This window comes from Bos indicus, chromosome 14, assembly GCF_029378745.1.
Source record: "Bos indicus isolate NIAB-ARS_2022 breed Sahiwal x Tharparkar chromosome 14, NIAB-ARS_B.indTharparkar_mat_pri_1.0, whole genome shotgun sequence".
Taxonomy (NCBI): Eukaryota; Metazoa; Chordata; class Mammalia; order Artiodactyla; family Bovidae; genus Bos; species Bos indicus.
The window spans coordinates 670,561-685,987 of NC_091773.1; the positions used below are offsets into that span (position 1 = coordinate 670,561).

General features: G+C 53.2%; 1 protein-coding gene across 5 annotated transcripts; it reads left to right on the forward strand.

Annotated features, from left to right (window-relative positions):
• Positions 1 to 480: 480 nt before the first annotated feature.
• Positions 481 to 4,935, forward strand: VPS28 (VPS28 subunit of ESCRT-I). Of its 5 annotated transcripts, none has more exons than XM_070802236.1 (10): positions 481 to 588; positions 1,752 to 1,853; positions 2,379 to 2,407; positions 2,526 to 2,563; positions 2,770 to 2,859; positions 3,476 to 3,581; positions 3,685 to 3,786; positions 4,102 to 4,155; positions 4,245 to 4,336; positions 4,687 to 4,935. In XM_070802236.1, the coding sequence occupies exons 2-10, from the start codon at positions 1,817 to 1,819 to the stop codon at positions 4,802 to 4,804; spliced, it is 666 nt and encodes a 221-aa protein (XP_070658337.1). In that variant the 5' UTR covers positions 481 to 588; positions 1,752 to 1,816; the 3' UTR covers positions 4,805 to 4,935. The 5 variants fall into 5 exon arrangements, with proteins under 5 accessions (XP_070658337.1, XP_070658338.1, XP_070658339.1 ...); XM_070802237.1 differs by lacking the exon at positions 481 to 588 and adding an exon at positions 1,395 to 1,570; XM_070802238.1 differs by lacking the exon at positions 481 to 588 and adding an exon at positions 1,401 to 1,563 and having other exon boundaries at positions 4,664 to 4,935.
• The last annotated feature ends 10,492 nt before the right edge of the window (positions 4,936 to 15,427 follow it).

Sequence of the window (15,427 nt, forward strand, 5' to 3'; positions counted from 1 at the left end):
CGTGAAGACAGGCTACAAATGGAGGGCCTGCGGGAAGGGCTACCCACTCCAGTATTCTGGCCTGGAGAATTCCATGGACTGCATAGTCGGAAGGGCGGCAAACCTTCACACAGTTAACTTGCAGTGTTACTTCAGTTTCTTATATGTGTGTATGCACACGTTATTTTTCGGATTCTTTGCCATTATAGGTTATTACAAGAGACTGCATAATTCCCCACGCTATACAGTAGGTCCTTGTTTACCGCGGGCTTCTTATCAAGCGGTAAGGCAAGCTCTAAGGTTTCTGTTACCAGTTTCTGTTAACCCTGTGGGGCGGTTTCAAGGGCAGAGCTGGCCGCTTAGAGGCCCTCTAGGGGAACGCAAAGCCACTTATCCGCAGCTTCCTTCCCTCTGTCCCAGGGACAGACTCACCCGCAGCCTCAGCTCTCAGGGGGCGGGACGTAGCCAGCGCGCAGGCGCAGACGGCGGGGCCTGGCGCAGGTGTAGCGTGCGCATGCGCAGGCGGCGGGGCCTGGCGCGCAGGCGCGGGAGCAGACGTCAGGTGCGCCCCGCCCTCGCGCCGTCGCTGGGACCTGCGAGGCGGTCCAGGTATTCCGGGCAAGGGACGGGCGGAAAAGGCGGTCTGACCAAAACCCACCGTCTTCGCCACGCCGCGGAGGGTCCTCTGCATCCCTGCTCCTCGGTGCCCTCTCGGAGTTCTGTGTCCCGGGCCCCCGGGTCTCCTGGCTCCTTCCGGGGTCTGAGGCCGTCTCCCGGGCCTGCGCGCCCTGCGCTCGCCGGGCTTTCTCTGGGAGCTCGCCGCCCTGCTCGTGCAGGGTGACGATGCTCAGCGTGTGGCCGCGGAGCTCCCCTTTCGTGGCTGCTGGGGTCCCGCTGTAGGGCCACAGCCGAGCCCCTGATTGCTCCTGGCCGTCCCACCGCCTCACGGTTGCTGAGCGGTCTGTGTGTCCCTGCCCCGCCCCCGCCGCGCCCAGCTGAACTCCTAGCCTCGTCCCCCAGGCCTCATCCCGCCTTCCCGCTGCACTGCCTCTGCGCCGGGTCCCGGGGCTCAGCATAGGCTGTCTTTTCGCTACCTTGGTTCACCCTCACCCATTTCCAGTGGGGCGCCACCCACCCGCTCAGTGCCACAGGCTCAGGCTGCCCGTCCGGGCCTCTCCCCTGACCTCCAGGCGCCTCTGCAGCCTCCTTGGAGCCTGCGGAGCTTCTCAAAGCCCACACGTTCAAACCGTAGTACACCCACCTACTCTCTACACCTACTCTGTTTACCGTCTCCGTGTCAGCTCATCTGACGGTCATGGTGCCTTTGGTCTGAAAATAAGGATGTCGTTCTTGAGTCGTTTTTAATTTTTACACATTTTAAAATTCTCCATTGCACCTGGTGGGTCCATCTCCAAAGCACGTCTGAACCTCGCCCCAGCCACTGCATCAACTTCTCAAGTGAGCAGGGCTCCTGCTTCCACTGTCTGCTCAGCTCACTGCCCATCTGGGTCCCCGAGGACTTGTCTCCAATTGTCCAGTGACTCCAGCTCGCTGCACCAGGATAAGCCCAGACTCCTCTTGCCTGTGAGTGGTGCGTCCTTTGACAAACCACCCCCCGACACACACTCCCCTCTGCCTCTATCATCCTCCGGACTGTCCTCACAGAAAGTTCACCCCAACCCCCCTTGGTCTGCTCCTCCAAATTTATTCTTGTGTGAAGATATGCTCAGGATTGTCTTTTAAGAGGTTGTGTCGTGTGTTCTCTTCTGCAGGTCACTCCTCCAGTGGCTGCCGCATCTTCCTCTCTTTCCTGGTCACCTGACTCAGAGCCGGCAGGATGTTTCACGGGATCCCAGCCACTCCTGGCATGGGAGGTGAGTATGGTCCATGATGGGCCCAGGGACCCAGACGGCCGAGGCTTTCAACCTGCAGAGGCCAGGGGTTGCCGGCAGGCTATAACGTCTGACACAACAAGGTCCCAGGGGGTAGCCAGGGGCCCAAAGACCTCCTCCAAGTGGGGTCAGCTGGACGCAGAGATGACAGCTGTAGTGTGCCTGGACTTCAGGGTGTCTCAAGTATCCCGGAGTCCCCAGGCCAGGAGGATGGTTGCAAAGCATGTGACAGACATTGTGTACCCACAACCACATCATAAGTAAGTTGTGGTCACTCAGCTATAGGGGCAGTAGCTGAGCAACAGGAGTGGAATGGAGCACCAGGCCTAGCATGCAGCCCCTGAACCCAGAGGCCTGTGCTCTGCTCGGGTCCCCCTCAGAGTGAGGGGGGCCTATGTTCTGCTCAGGTCCCCTGCAGACTAAGAGGGGCTGGGACTGAAGTTCCTACGGCCAGGGTGGTGGCCAGGCTCGCTGGGGTGACTTTCCACTCTGCCTGTTCTGTCGCAGCCCCTGGAAACAAGCCGGAGCTGTATGAGGTGAGTGGTGGGCACCCTCCTGGCCATGTCAACTGTGGTTCTCATCTGCGTGGTCCTCACTGGGGCCCCGCAGCCTCACTGGTGCTGCTGGCCGACCCTCCGCCTGGTCTCCCGACAGGAAGTGAAGCTGTACAAGAACGCCCGTGAGCGGGAGAAGTGAGTCCAGCCCCAGGCTGCCTGCCTCCCCCACCCTGGGGATCTTCCCAGGGAAACAGGTCCCCAGAAGCCTCTGCTCGGGGTGGGGTGAGGAGGCGGCCAGACCAAGAGCTCCACCTCAGTGGCACCCAGGCAGGGCTGGCAGGTGTGCTCGGGCCCTCAGCTTCCTGCCTGGGCAGCCACGCCTGAAGTCTGCGCCCCCTCAGGTACGACAACATGGCGGAGCTGTTTGCGGTGGTGAAGACGATGCAAGCCCTGGAGAAGGCGTACATCAAGGACTGCGTCACCCCCAACGAGTGAGAGCCCACCTCCCTGCACCGCTGGCCCAGCCTCGGAAGCTCAGCTCTGGCCTCCCGGGCCAGGTGCTCAGTGGGGAGGGAGGGTGGGCAGTCCGGGGGCAGTGCCCACGTGGGTGCGGCTGCGCCCAGCTTTCTCCAGGGTTCTGGCCCCGCCCCGCTCCCCGGGACCTCATCAGTGAGAACGCTTTGAAGGAGAGCTGGGGGCTCGGGCAGTCAGTCCGTGGGGAGCTGCTGGCCAGGCCTGGCAGCCCGGAGGTATGTGGGGTCTTTGTCTAGTGCGGTCGTGCCCCGCAGCAGCACTGTGAGCTGTCCATGTGGGGGCATAGCCAACACAGCCCAGGAAACAGGCTCAGGGACCTGGCTGGGACCTGCGGAGCCAACTTGCAAAGTCCAGACTGGTCCTCTGTAGCAGCCACATTTGGGGCATTACCCCACCCCACCCCCTGCACCTTTCAAAGCTTCATGAGGAAGCCTCTGCCCCCATGGCCGGTCTCTGGCCCTTAACGTCTTGTCCATGCGAGCTGCCCTGTGTCTGGAAGAGCAGAGGATAATTAGAAGGGACCCAGAGGCGCTGGCCTGGCACTGCGGGCAGCAGCCTGGCCTCTTCCCCCAGGTACACCGCAGCCTGCTCCCGACTCCTGGTCCAGTACAAGGCGGCCTTCCGGCAGGTCCAGGGCTCAGAAATCAGCTCCATTGATGAATTCTGCCGCAAGTTTCGCGTGAGTGAGCGACTCCTTCACCCCGAGGGACGGGGGCAGGCGTAGGGGCCCCGGGGCTGCGGCCGGGCTGCCCTGTGAGGCCCAGCCGTGATCCTCCCCTCAGCTGGACTGCCCACTGGCTATGGAGAGGATCAAGGAGGACCGGCCCATCACCATCAAGGACGACAAAGGCAACCTGAACCGCTGCATAGCGGACGTGGTCTCGGTGCGGGCCCTGTGCGCATGCCCCGAACCGCCGCGGGGGTCCACGGGGCGGGGGCTGGGGGGCCACCGCGAGGCTCCGCCCCGTCCCAGGCCTACGTGGGTCGTGTCCTGCATTCCTACCCAGTAGCCCCCTGGCTGTAGGAATGGGTGGGGGGGGCGGGGGGGGGGGGGTGGGGGGAGGCCCAAGTGATCCTCCAGCTAAGGCGAGCAAGGGGCTGGGTGGGGCGGCCCCAGGCCCCTCTCTGCAGAGGAACCAGGGTGTCGGGGGTCTGAGCCGGGGGTCCGGGAAGTCACACGCACACACACTCGCTCCCAGCTCTTTATCACGGTGATGGACAAGCTGCGCCTGGAGATCCGAGCCATGGACGAGGTGCGGCCCTGGGCAGGGGGAAGAGGGAAGGGGAGGTTCTGAGGAGCCGGGCTCAGCGGGGCGGGACCCAGCGGGCGCTGTTCCCTTAGATCCAGCCTGACCTGCGGGAGCTGATGGAGACCATGCACCGCATGAGCCACCTGCCCCCTGACTTCGAGGGCCGCCAGACGGTCAGCCAGTGGTGAGTGCTTGTCGCTTTCCAGGGCCCGCAACCCTAGCCCCAGCCCCCTCCCCTGTGCACACACCCCCTGGGTCTATAGCTACAAACACGCGTGCACGAACGCTCTGGCCCCATAGTCCTTCCCTCCACATACACATATATACATACACAAACACACACACGCACACACTGCAGCCCCATAGCCCTCCCTCTCCACCACTGCACACACACGCGAGTGCTATAGCCTTACCCCCCAGACACCGCCCCCCACCCCAAGCCCCATAACCTTACACACACACACCCCCCAGCCCCATAGCCCTCCCCCTCCACCACCACACACACAGGCAGGCGCTGTACCCTGTGCCCTGCAGGCTGCAGACCCTGAGTGGCATGTCGGCCTCAGATGAGCTGGATGACTCCCAGGTGCGCCAGATGCTCTTCGACCTGGAGTCGGCCTACAACGCCTTCAACCGCTTCCTGCATGCCTGAGCCCTGGCTCCCCAGGCCCGCCTTCTGCCATGGTTCCTGCTTCCCCGGACACCTGCTTTCCACGACCACCCGTCTGTCTGTTCATGGCGTCTGGAGTCCCCTCTTCCCAATAAAGCTGTTTTCTGACCTGCTGCTGAGGGCACTCCTCCCTCTCCAGCCCTTCCCTGTCTGTCCTCTCGGCCCTGGGAGCAGGCATTGACCTCTCTGGTGGGCACAGTCTGACACACAGGCAGGGCTGAGTAAATCTGCCGGCCACAGCCACCCCCAGTCTGAGAGCAGGAGACTGTGCTGCCTGGGCTTGGCGGTCTGGCCACAGCCCCAGCAGTATCTCCCGGCCCTGGAGACGGGCAGCTGGGGCAGGCTCACACCTTTGCAGCAGGACCTGTCCTCGTGCAGGGCTCACTGGAGTCCCAGCTGACAGCTGCCAAGGGCAGTCCTCACCCAGGAGCAGTGGACAGCTCGGAACCCCTGGACTGGCCTCACCCAAAGCCTGGTGGGGAAGCACCCCCTGCTCCCTGTGCCTGCTCCAGGGCCTCAGGCCTGTGCTGTTCACATCCGTGCCCTTCAGACAGACAGCAACAAACCAGAGACCAAGGCTCTGGGTGCCAAGGTGGGTTAGTCTCAGCACCTATGGCGTTGGGACTAGGGACAGGCCAGTTTTACTGTAACATTTTCTTAGTGGTTCTTCTTCGTATATGGCTTCTAAAGGCAACAAGGTAAAGTGGTGTTTCGAGGGGGCAGTGTGGAGGTGCGCTTCCTGTGGACTCAGCATGAGCAGAGGATGAGGGGAATGAGCAAGGTTGCTGGAAAAGGAGGAGAGGGGTGCAGGAAGACAGGCGGGGTGGCGACTGGCCAGTGAGGGCTTAGGATTGTACCCAGGAGTCCTGGATGCCAGCAAGGCTCTCAGAGCCATGTGTATGTGTTGGGGGGAGCAGAGCTCACGCATGTGTGTGTGTGTCTCTGTGTGAGAGCAGGGTGGCAGCTGGGGGGCTGACGTTGTGAGTGTGGACTGTGCTGTGTGTGGTGCCCACAGTCTCTGCTGCGGGTCCAGAGACAGCAGTGGGGAGAGAACTCAGGAATTGCACTCGGGCTTGAGTCTGGGGACGCCCGAGACTAGATTGGCCTTCAGGGCTCCTCCCAGTGACCTTGTGAGAGTGGGTGAGCCTTAGCCCCAAAGCCCTGCTGTCTAGGGAGCCCAAGGGGCAGAGGGCCAGGGAGGTCCTTGGGGTCTCATTGCCTCCACTCGTCTCCAGAACCCTTCTCACAGGCCCCCACTACTCCTGCCACCTCCACCTACCATTCTGGATTCTGAAAACTCTAGAGACCTCTAAGTGTGAAGAGTCAGTTCAGTTTGGTCGCTCAGTCGTGTCCGACTCTTTGCAACCCCATGGACTTGTTAACTACAAATTGGTACTTACAAGAAAATTGCCAACGACTGAAGAGCAAAGGCATTTGCCATCTGCCTCTACAGAGATTGAACCCCATGCCCTATAGCTGTAGACCTTCAACACCCCCCGAGAGAGTTCAGGGTGGAGGGAGGCACTCTGTGCTCCAGAGAATCTGGTGGGACTGGTCTTTAGATAGTTGGATGTTTTTAGGAACAGATTTTATTATCTCAGTCCTTGCATCTCCTCACATCCAGAGAAGCACTAAATAAATTCCTTCATGGTGACATCAGATCCTCATGATTAACAAAAAACCTTTTGTAAAATGAGTGCTTCATAGTATTGAACTCCCCCTTCATCAATATTGACTTTCCCCCACTGCCACTTTGGAGCAGTCTCTCAGAGCTGAGATGCTGCCTCCTGGGCTGCAGTCCTCATTTTGCTCCAAATAAAACTTGATCGCAACTCTTAAGTTGTACATCTTTTTTTGTTTTGTTTTGTTTTTTTATGTCAACAGAGTGCAGCACGCCAGGCCTCCCTGTCCATCACCAACTCCTGGAGTTTACTCAAACTCATGTCCATTGAGTTGGTGATGCCATCCAACCATCTCATCGTCCATGGTCCCCTTCTCCTGTCTTCGATCTTTGCCAGCATCAGGGTCTTTGCTGATGAGTCAGTTTGTCGCATCATGTGGCCAAAGTATTGGAGTTTCAGCTTCAGCATCAGTCCTTCCAATGAATATTCAGGACTGATTTCCTTTAGGATGCACTGGTTGGATCTCCTTGCAGTCCAAGGGACTCTCAGGAGTCTTCTCCAACACCACAGTTCGAAAGCATCAATTCGGCGCTCAGCTTTCTTTGTAGTCCAACTCTCACATCCATACATGACTACTGGAAAAACCATAGCCTTGACTAGATGGACCTTTGTTGGCAAAGTAATGTCTCTGCTTTTTAATATCCTGTCTAGTTTGGTCATAACTTTTCTCCCAAGGAGTAAGTGTCTTTTAATTTCATGGCTGCAGTCACCATCTGCAGTGATTTTGGAGCCCCAAAAAATAAAGTCTGCCACTGAAATAAAGTCTGTCACTGTTTCCCCATCTATTTGCCATGAAGAGATGGGACCAGATGCTATGATCTTACTTTTCTCAATGTTGAGCTTTAAGCCAACTTTTTCACTCTCCTCTTTGACTTTCATCAAGAGGCTCTTTAGTTCTTCTTCACTTTCTGCCATAAGGTCGGTGTCATCTGCATATCTGAGGTTATTGATATTTCTCCCAGCAATCTTGATTCCAGCTTGTGCTTCCTCCAGCCCAGCATTTCTCATGATGTACTCCATATAAGTTAAACAAGCAGAGTGACAATATACAGCCCTGACGTACTCCTTTTCCTATTTGGAACCAGTCTGTTGTTCCATGTCCATTTCGAACTGTTGCTTCGTGACCTGCACACAGATTTCTCAAGAGGCAGGTCAGGTGGTCTGGTATTCCCATCTCTTTCAGAATTTTCCACAGTTTGTTGTGCTCCACACAGTCAATAAAGCAAAAATAGATGTTTTTCTGGAACTCTCTTGCTTTTTCCATGATCCAGCGGATGTTGGCAATCTGATCTCTGGTATCCTCTACCTTTTCTAAATCCAGCTTGAACATCTGGAAGTTCACAGTTCACATATTGTTGAAGCCTGGCTTGGAGAATTTTGAACATTAATCCCATGGATGGAGGAGCCTGGTAGGCTGCAGTCCATGGGGTCGCTAAGAGTCGGACACGACTGAGTGACTTCCCTTTCACTTTTCACTTTCATGCATTGGAGAAGGAAATGGCACCCCACTCCAGTGTTCTTGCCTGGAGAATCCCAGGGACAGGGGAGCCTGGTGGGCTGCCATCTATGGGGTCGCACAGAGTCGGACACGACTGAAGCGACTTAGCAGCAGCAGCAGCAGCAGGGTGTGAGATGAATGCAGTCGTGCAGTAGTTTGACCATTCTTTGGAGAAGGAAAAGGCAACGCACTCCAGTCCATGGGATTGCAAAGAGTAGGATGTGACCGAGCAACTTTCACTCACTCACTCGAGCATTCTTTGGCATTACCTTTCTTTGGGATTGGAATGAAAACTGACCTTTTCCAGTCCTGTGGCCACTGCTGAGTTTTCCAAATTTGCTGGCATATAGAGTGCAGCACTTTCACAGCATCATCTTTTAGGATTTGGAATAGCTCAACTGGAATTCCATCACCTCCACTAGTTTTGTTCGTAGCGAAGCCTCCTAAGGCCCACTTGACTTCACATTCCAGGATGTCTGGCTCTGGATCACACCATCATGATTATCTGGGTCATGAAGATCTTTTTTGTGTAGTTCTTCTGTGTATTCTTGCCACCTCTTCTTAATATTTTCTGCTACTGTTAGGTCCATAGCATTTCTGTCCTTTATTGAGCCCATCTTTGCATGAAATGTTCCCTTGGTATCTCTAATTTTCTTGAAGAGCTCTCTAGTCTTTCCCGTTCTATTGTTTTACTCTATTTCTTTGCACTGGTCACTGAGGAAGGCTTTCTTTTTTCACCTTGCTGTTCTTTGGAACTCTGCATTCAAATGGGTATATCTATCCTTTTCTCCTTTGCTTTTCGTTTCTCTTCTTTTCACAGCTATTTGTAAGGCTTCCTCAGACAGCCATTTTGCTTTTTTGCATTTCTTTTTCTTGGGGATGGTCTTGATCCCTGTCTCCTGTACAGTGTCACAAACCTCATTCCATAGTTCATCAGGCACTCTATCTATCAGATCTAGTCCCTTAAATCTACTTCTCACTTCCACTGTACAATTGTAAGGGATTTGATTTAGGTCGTACCTGAATTGTCTAGTGGTTTTCCCCACTTTGTTCATTTTAAGTCTGAATTTGGCAATAAGGAGTTCATGATCTGAGCCACAGTCAGCTCCTGGTCTTGTTAACATAGGAACCTGGAATGTTAGGTCCATGAATCATGCAAATTGGAAGTGGTCAAACAGGAGATGGCAAGAGTAAACGTTGACATTTTAGGAATCAGTGAATTAAAATGGACTGGAATGGGTGAATTTAACTCAGATGACCATTATATCTACTACTGTGGGCAAGAATCCCTTATAAGAAAGGGAGTAACCCTCATAGTCAACAAAAGACTCCAAAATGCAGTACCTGGATCAAATCTCAAAAATGACAGAATGCTCTGTTTCCAAGGCAAACCATTCAATATCACAGTAATCCAAGTCTATGCCCTGACCAGTAATGCTGAAGTTGAACTGTTCTATGAAGACCTACAAGACCTAGAACTAACACCCCCAAAACCATGTCCTTTTCATTATAGGGGACTGTAATGCAAAAATAGGAAGTCAAGAAACACCTGGAGTAATAGGCAAATTTGGCCTTGGAGTACAGAAAGAAGCAGGGCACAGGCTAATAGAGTTTTGCCAAGAGAACGCACTGGTCATAGCAAACACCCTCTTCCAACAGCACAAGAGAAGACTCTACACATGGACATCACCAGATGGTCAACACCGAAATCAGGTTGATTATACTCCTTGCAGCCAAAGATGGAGAATGATGATCCAGACCACATTTTAAAAATGTCTAGAGCACATTATATCTCCATCCAGGGATGGGCTCTAGGGCTGCTGTGAATATCATGCAGTGAACAAGGGCGTCTGGTGCTTGCTGGATGGGCTGATGCAGGAGGGACCTGGGGGTCCGCCCAGCACTGGGCGGGGGACAGGCAGGTGTGCAGGGAAGCTGCTGACATGTTCTGGCAGCCCTGGGCTAGGAAGGCAGGGCTGGGGCAAACATGAAGCAGAGAAATGTGGGCCCACGTAGAGGGGTGCTGAGGCCCGGAGGCCTGCCAGTGGGCTCAGGCCTGCACACGGGACCTGGGGGGCTGATCAGACGTGAGCTGAGACCTCTTCCCTGAAGCTGTCCAGGCCCGAAGACTGCAGGATGAGGTGGCTCAGCTCCGGCCAGCCCAATGGCCGTGGCACGGTGGGATAGGAAAAGGGATAGTTAGAGCCCGTGGACTTCACAACTGTGTGAGGGGGGCCTGCATCTTTCCAGCTTCCTTCCTAATTGACCCAGGGGTCCAGGAACCCTCAGGTTCTTCTCAAGCCCGCCACTTCCCCATACCCCCTCAGGGCCCACCAAGATTCCCCTGCAGTGAGGGAGGGGCAGGACTGTGCCTGAACTCAGCCCTTGGCTCCTGCTCAGCCAGGTGCCCTGCCCTGGGTGGCAGGGGACACTGGGACAGAGTCCGGAGGCCTGGGCTCCCAGCTGTCTTGGAGCTTCTCCTCCCCAACCCCAACCACACCCCACAGAGGGGTCTGTCCAATCAGGTATGGAAGGGGCCACCTAAACACTCCCTCTAGAAGGCAAGGCTGCCCTGAGACCTGCCTGGGCGGAGGCGACTGGCTCCCTGGGGTCTGCCCCTTTCCCCAGATTGCCAACTAGGCAGAGATAAGGCCTAGGGGTTCAAAGGCCGGAGTGAGAGCCCGCAGGGAGGGTCAGGGCTGGGAGCCACGCTTCCCCCCACCCCCAAGCCCCTTCCCAGGTGGAGTGCTCAATGCCCAGGGCAGAGGCCTGGCTCCTGTTCCCTTCTGTTTATGTGGCACTTTGGCCATTTCCTGGGGATTTTCCCTGGAGGCCGTAGAGGGAGTGTGACTCAGCACCTTATCTCAGTTCCCTCTGATTCTGTTGTGGAATCTGGAGTCAAAAACACGCCTCGGAGGACACTCAGGACAGTGGAGTACAGTTTACTACGCCAGCAGGTCCAACGGGGATCAGTTCCCAACAAGGATCCTGATGTTTCTGAGAGGCCCCGTTTCGTACCCCCCACTATGTGACTGGTTACATGTTAGCAACCTCTTTGTTGCGTGTGATTGAGTTTTACAACAAGTAGGTGCTGGGAGAACCAACGATGAAGGTTGAAGGGGGAACAATGACTATACACCAGGGGGTATCTCCGCGGGTAACCTAACAGGCAGCCTGGCCTCCACTAGTCTCCCTTTGTCACGTGTAGGGAGGGAGGCCTCCAGGAGACCTGGTTTTCACTAGCAATGGTGTCCTCACTCTTGGGCAGGGTTCAGGCCCAGGTCACATCCTGTCTTTAAGATGGATGACAGGCTTCAAGATGCAGTCTCTCCTCTTTCCTCACATGGGCCCCAGCAAGTCCACCCTGAGAATTCCAACACAGCTCAGGATCCACACCCCCACCCCCAGCCAGGGCTCTCTGCAGTGTCTGAGCTGCCTTGAGGGGGAAGATAGTGCGGTGGGGGGGAGGGGAGGGGGCAGAGTTGTACTGGAGCTCTCTGGTGGGGTGGGGGACAGCCCCGGTGGTCTCCTGGAACCTCTGCCCCAGATGCCCTTGGCTTGGAGGCAGCCCCTAGCGAGAGGGCCACAGGAAGCAAACCCGGACAGAAACCGAGTTCCCGTAAAACCAAGTTCCTCTGCCAAGTCTACGCTTAACCTCTCTACACAAAATGTTATTCCCTTTTTTGTCCGATACCTGTTCTCAAGATTGAGAAGTTAAAAAAGGAGGGGCAGGGATGGAAAATGAACTGCACCCTGTAGGGCCCTTCCCAGAAAAATCCTTTCCAGGTCCTCCATTTCTCCTTGTAGGAAACAGGCTTCCTTCAGTCCCCTAAAACCTCTCCTGAATTCCAAAGGTCAGGTTCAAATGGTTGCTAATCTGGGAAGGGCAGGACACAGAAACCAGGGAGGGGCGGTTGAGAAACTACAGCCTTGGGGCAGGGTCTCTTGAGCTTTTCGGCCAGGACTAAGGTCCCAGCCTAACAGGTGCCCAGGGCACCACCGCTACCTCTCCACCAACCAATTATGAGAAAGCCCTCTCCCCAAATTCTGCCTATTGCAGACTCCCCCCAAAGCCATCCAGAGATTTAAGGGATTTTGAACATGAGTCACCTGTTCTTGCTTGGCACCACAATAAACCTTTCTCTGCTGCAAGCCTCAACCTCACCATGTGTCGGGCACACAGACCTGCGTTCAGTAACAAGACCTTTGAAGAAGCAGAGGGGTGAGCCAGGCCCATCCACCCAGAGACCCTGGCCTGCCAGAGTCCAGCTCCAGCAGCCAGGGATTCAACCTGAAGGGGTGGGCGGTGTCAGCGAGAGAAACTGAGGCAGCCTCTCATTTTTCTTGGACTGCCTGTTTATTTCAAGCTTATGATTCTCTTTTATACTTTTACAAAAGCATTAGGTCAGAGGTTTGATATTTTTAGTTCCCATTGACCCAGATTTATTTTTCTCAAAAAATCATTGTTGCCCCTCAAAAGGAGTTCCTCCCTCAGTGATTCTCTTATCTACTTTTTCTCAAGTGTCGTTGTGAATACACTGTAACTCATGCTAATGTCTGGGCTGCATACCACATTCCTCAGTTTCTTTCTTATCTAAGCCCTGTTTGCCCCTAGTGTCCTAAGCTCACTATTTCTTAGAAAGGGCTTCTAGCTAATACTACCTCTAAAGTCCCTAATTTCTATAAGCTATAGTAGAATATGCTAACATTACAGCAATCCTTGTATCTTTAGCTTCTAACTATTTTAATTATTCCTAAGCCCTAAATTCAGCAAACTCCTTTGCCATAAACACTTTTCTCACAAATGGCCTTCAGACAGCAATCCCTCCCATGGTCTCAAGCTGCGGCCTGTGTGCTCACCCTGGAACACTTTTTTGTAAAAGTCCTTGAACAAATGTCAGTGATTAACTTTATGAATTATTCTTTGAGCACAGCTGCAGAAGGCTTTATGCCTTCTTATGCTCCTCTCAAAAACAATAAGCACCTTAATATTCTCTTCAGTCAACTCAGCCGAGGAAAGGAAGAAACAAGTCAGAATCACAAAGCCTAACTCCTTCATTCCGGGTCCGTGCCTACGGAACAAAGGGAGGGGGTTTAGGGCCGTGCCTCCGTTTTGTCAGTAATGCCTAACACGGCTCCCGACATCTCCCCCTTTTTTATTTTTTAGAGCGTAGGTATGAAACTCAGTAGATAGAGCAGAAACATTTCTGCTGAGTATTCTGAAAAGGCACAAGGCTATTACACAAATCAGAACTAACAGGCATAAGCACATGGCCGCATTAATCATTCTTGTAGAAAAGGATCCATGGGAAAGATACCCCTCCAGATTTTCAAAGAGGGAATTAGAAAGCCATTGAGAGGAAAAGGACTGGAGTTTCAGCTTTAGCATCATTCCTTCCAAAGAAATCCCAGGGCTGATCTCCTTCAGAATGGACTGGTTGGATCTCCTTGCAGTCCAAGGGACTCTCAAGAGTCTTCTCCAACACCACAGTTCAAAAGCATCAATTCTTCGGCATTCAGCTTTCTTCACAGTCCAACTCTCACACCTATACATGACCACTGGAAAAACCATAGCCTTGACTAGACGGACGGGAGATGGTGATGGGCAGGGAGGCCTGGCGTGCTGCGATTCATGGGGTCGCAAAGAGTCGGACACAACTGAGCGCCTGAACTGAACTGAACTGAGAGGAAAAGTCAGACTCCGCCTGCTTCATATCTTGATGTAATTTAGAGATATCAATACTAAAATCTGAATGATTCCAGATGCCTAAAATATGATTCTTAATGCGTTCCCAAGAATGCATGGACTCATTCACTTGTAGAGTGGTAACGCACATCCATTTAAATTCAGCATGGCACCTTACAGATAATTTAATTTTTAAGTTTGTAATTTCTTGCCCCATAAGCAGAATTGCTTATTCTAAAGCATTGACCCTATTTTCTATTTTCTTATCTATAATTTCCTGCATAGTAAGAGCTATGGAGACATTTTTGGACAGGGCAACAGCAGAAACCGTGACTGATGCAATTATGGCAATCAAGGCAGTTATTCCCACAACCAGAGCTGCAATAAATCTCTTAGGTTGAGAAATTAAGCCATTAAAATCATATAAAACTTTCAATGCATAATCATCAACCATTGTCCCCCTAATTTCACAGGAACCATCAAATATGGTGGTTGTTTCACAATCATCACAGCCTTATAATTATTATAATCATTCCCATCAACACAATTTGATATAAAACAATTCACACATATATCACTGTAAACAGTTCCGCCTTCAGAAACTTCCAAATCACTCTGATTTCTGGCCAATAAAAAGGCATAGGGAGAATGTACACACGCCCGTACAATGTATCTTTGTTCTTTTAAAGGTCTATATAAAACCACAGGTGCCGCAGCAGCCAACGCTTTCCATAACTCAGGCTGCATGGGACCCGTTCCATCAAAGCTCACTAGAGGAGGAACCCATCCGTTAGCATGCCACCTAGTAATTACTAAAGGCATAGGGAGAAATGAATTATCCCATGTGGACCTATAGGGTTCCACATAAATCAAGCCCCACTGTTGATTCGAATGATAGGGGCACCCCCATTCAGTCAGCGGAGAAGGCAATGGCACCCCACTCCAGTACTCTTGCCTGGAAAATCCCATGGATGGAGGAGCCTGGTGGGCTGCAGTCCATGGGGTTGTTAAGAGTCGGGCACAACTGAGCAACTTCACTTTCAGTTTTCACTTTCATGCATTGCAGAAGGAAATGGCAACCCACTCCAGCGGTTCTTGCCTGGAGAATCCCAGGGATGGAGGAGCCTAGTGGGCTGCCGTCTATGGGTCACACAGAGTCGGACATGACTGAAGCGACTTAGCAGCAGCAGCAGCAGCAGGATTCAGTCAGAAAATGTCTGGTGGAAGCAATGGGAATAGATAACTTTATGCCGTATATGCATTCTTCCCAACAAGGAAAGCCAGAAATTCTGCTTATGCTTTCCCAGGCCTGTAGTCCTTGTTCATCAGAGTCCGAAGTGGAGAGTGCACAGCTCGGATAGTCCTTTAAATGAGGGGCTGCCTTTTTTAAGGCATCAAATAGTCTTTCTTGCGCCCCCGGCATTAGCAGCTGTAAAGACCAAAAGTCTCTCGTGCCATCTCTTCTTGGAGAATCAGTAAGCATGCCTTTCAAGGAAGTGCTAACGCATCCATTCAAAACCGGAGTTGATCCTTGTAAAGAGGAAGGTATGGCAAAGCAAATAGGTGGATAAACAGACACGCCTGAAAAATTGAAGGAAGTGCTGACCACTGATTTAACATTATTAGGATAGATGGAAGCCCCGTCCAAAAGAAGAGTATCATTAACAAAAACACGAATGGGCTCATTAATCCAATCAACAGGCTGAAAAGAAGGTGGACCCCTCGTCCAAGGTAAGGAG